The 3023-nt window shown below is 33.4% G+C and overlaps 1 protein-coding gene across 1 annotated transcript; it reads right to left on the reverse strand.

Moving 5' to 3' along the window:
• Positions 1-713: 713 nt before the first annotated feature.
• LOC136206584 (uncharacterized) lies at positions 714-2019 on the reverse strand. Its single transcript, XM_065997693.1, has one exon. The coding sequence runs from the start codon at positions 1894-1896 to the stop codon at positions 880-882; it is 1017 nt and encodes a 338-aa protein (XP_065853765.1). The 5' UTR covers positions 1897-2019; the 3' UTR covers positions 714-879.
• Positions 2020-3023: the final 1004 nt, after the last annotated feature.

The following is a 3023-nucleotide window of genomic DNA, read 5'->3' on the forward strand; positions in this document are numbered from 1 at the left end:
CCCAAAAGTGCACAAAAAATGAAAAAACGGTACAAAAACAACCAAATTTCACTTGCATTATAACAGAAAATGAAGAGAAACTTACCGTTAACAACATATGATCATCCATAACCACGGCCATGGCTACTGGCACACGACTTCATAGGTGCTAAGGCACTTGGCCTAATGCATTGTGCGCCTGGAGCCTTAGACATGGCTTTACCAACTATGACAAAAACAACAAATCACTTGCATTATAACAGAAAATGTAAAGGAAATTACAATTAACAATCTCCAATCATCAATAAAGATCCTACATATTCTCCAGATGGTATGCAAGATATTCTCTTAACTCTAATTGATTATCATATTATCTATACACTCTGCATGAAAGAGTGGCATGATACAAGAATCTTCTTCTAGCCTAAAATCACAACACAACACATAAACTACGACGAAAATAAAATACATGTTATCATAATGGTTAGTTAGCAAAACCAAAGAACAACCGCAGAAAGATATTCTCTTAACTCTAATTGATTATCATATTATCTATACACTCTGCATCAAAGAATGACATGATACAAGAATCTTCTTCTAGCCTAAAATCACAGCACAACAGATAAACTCCGGCGAAAATAAAATACTTGTTATCATAATGGTTAGTTAGCAGAACCGAAAAACAACCACAGAACATTATAAAGACATCAAGTCGGTAATACCTTGCATTTGAAATCAAAAGCCACATTTGAAATGGCAACTTCAATAGAAAAAACCTTATTATCTCAAGAATGCACCAAAAATGACATGAGTTTGCAATTCCATAAGTTGATTAAGTACTTAATTAATCTATACTAAATGCAGGAAACTTGCCTAAAAACAGATAAAAGGTAACAAATATTAGAAAAAAATAAAAATAGCTAACACCGCAAAGGCTAGAATGATAATTAAAGCAACAAAGAACTTCAGTTCTTCTCCATCTGTATCGTGGACCGTCTGTGTACTTGCCTCTTTCAAAGAATTCCCGAAACGATCTATTTTCTGATTCATTTCCTCAAATTCTGTCCCCAACTCCTCCATTTTTATCCCGAAGCTCCTATATGCACTTATTTTCTGTTTCATTTCCTCGACTCTCCTCTTTTCCTCTATCAGATTCTTCCTGTAATGGATCTTCATCTTTGCGGTCTTCTTTTCGATTTCCATAACTCTGTACCTCAGGTTCAAGACCTGTTCATTCTGGCCTTTTAGAATTTTGTTGGATTTTTGCAACTTCACTTTTGCATCTTCAATCTCTTCGTTGTCTCTTAACAAGGTTTCAATCAATCCATCCTTATACATCAATTCACTATTCAAATTCATTACAAGTCTTTCTCTAGAATCCATTTCCGCCATTAAATTCCCAATAGTTATTTCCTTCTCCTCAACCAAATCACTCGACTTATTATAATTTTCATTCAGTTTTCTGATTTTCTCATCGAACAGAATTTTATTCTCCTCCAATTCTATCACTTTCTCCTTCATGACCTTTGATTCTTTCTTCATGTCATCAACTTCCCTCATCAATTGATCCCTCTCTTGACAAATCCTGCTAAACTTTAACACATTAATCTCATCCATCAACGATCCAATCTCATTCTCCTTCTCTCCATTCTCCCTAACCAAACTCTTTACTAGAACTCGGATTCCATCCACCTGAGTTTCCATAAAAACAGAAAACATACCTTTCATAGTCTCCAAAGATACACTCTTCTCCGCAGCAATGCCAGCCAACTGAATCTCTAAACTCTCCTTGACCTGCAACAAAGATTCAACTTGCTGCTGGCGATCAATAGTCTCTTTCAGAAGCAAAACACTGAGTGATTTCAAGTTTTGTAGCTCTTCTTGAGGCTGCTCCATGTCGGATTGTTGATTAGCCATTGTTAGGGATTGATTTTTTTAGGGTTATTGTTATTAATCTTCTGTTTGCCCATAGTGAATCAATGGAATTTAAGTATAGGGTTTTGGTAAGATTTCTAATCCTGCTTAAACTCTTTTTCTGTTAGTGGTTCGATCTTACCAGAGAGCTAGCGCAGTATCATAACAAATTTAGGCTTAATTTATTGTTTGTCCTCCTAAACTTATCAAAAGTTCAATTAGACTCCTAAACTTTTAAAATATTCTGATAGCTCTTTCGATTTGTATAAATTGTTTAGTTAGCCCATGAACTTGAGTACCCGTTTGTTTTATCTGCTGTTTGCTATTACGGTTTGTTGTTTGCTGTTGTAAAATGCTACTTTTCAAAAGGAGGGATTCCTTGTTTTTTTATAAAAGACTATTTTTCAGGTATAAAATGCAAATAAGAATTTTCTAACTAAACACCCAAATAATCAATTAATCACTCGATTGCAAAGAAAATAAACAGTACGCGGAAGATAGATTGCACGAACATTTGAATGTTAGTACATAATTTATATAATAAATTGAAAATTAAGTTTTTGCTTGTTCAATTGTAAAACTTTTCTTCTCTAATTTTACAACTGAATTATTATGTTCAAATGAATAATTAAACATTCTATATAAATTCAGCGGCTATCCAAACACTTTAAAAATTTAAAGGATCAATTAAGCTTTTAACAAGTTAAGTAGATAAATAATGTATTAAGCCGGAAATTTATATTTACAATGAAAATATTAGGGCGTATTTGGTTCAGCTGTTAGCTAATAGCTGTTGCGGTTGCTGTTAGCTGTTTGCAGTTGTAGAGTCTGTTTGGTTCGGCTGTTAGCTAATAGCTGTTGCAATTGCTGTTAGCTGTTTGCAGTTGCAGTAAGCTGTTAGTTGTTGCTGATAACTGTTTGTATTAGCTGTTTAATTACTAGTGTTTGGTAAAATTATATTGAACTGTTACTGTTCGGATTTAAAATGTCTAAAATCGGCATGTTTTAAATTAATCAACGATGAAATTATAAAAGGGAAAATATGAAAAAATACCCATAACATTTACAACTAGGAATAATTTTACCCTTAATATCTAAAATGATGCAATTTTACCCATAACGTTGGCAGA

This window comes from Euphorbia lathyris, chromosome 9 (assembly GCF_963576675.1).
Source record: "Euphorbia lathyris chromosome 9, ddEupLath1.1, whole genome shotgun sequence".
NCBI classification, from domain to species: Eukaryota; Viridiplantae; Streptophyta; class Magnoliopsida; order Malpighiales; family Euphorbiaceae; genus Euphorbia; species Euphorbia lathyris.

Coding starts and splice junctions, on each gene's coding strand:
- LOC136206584 (XM_065997693.1), bottom strand. CDS start 1,896: ATGGCTAATCAACAATCCGACATGGAGCAGCCTCAAGAAGAGCTACAA.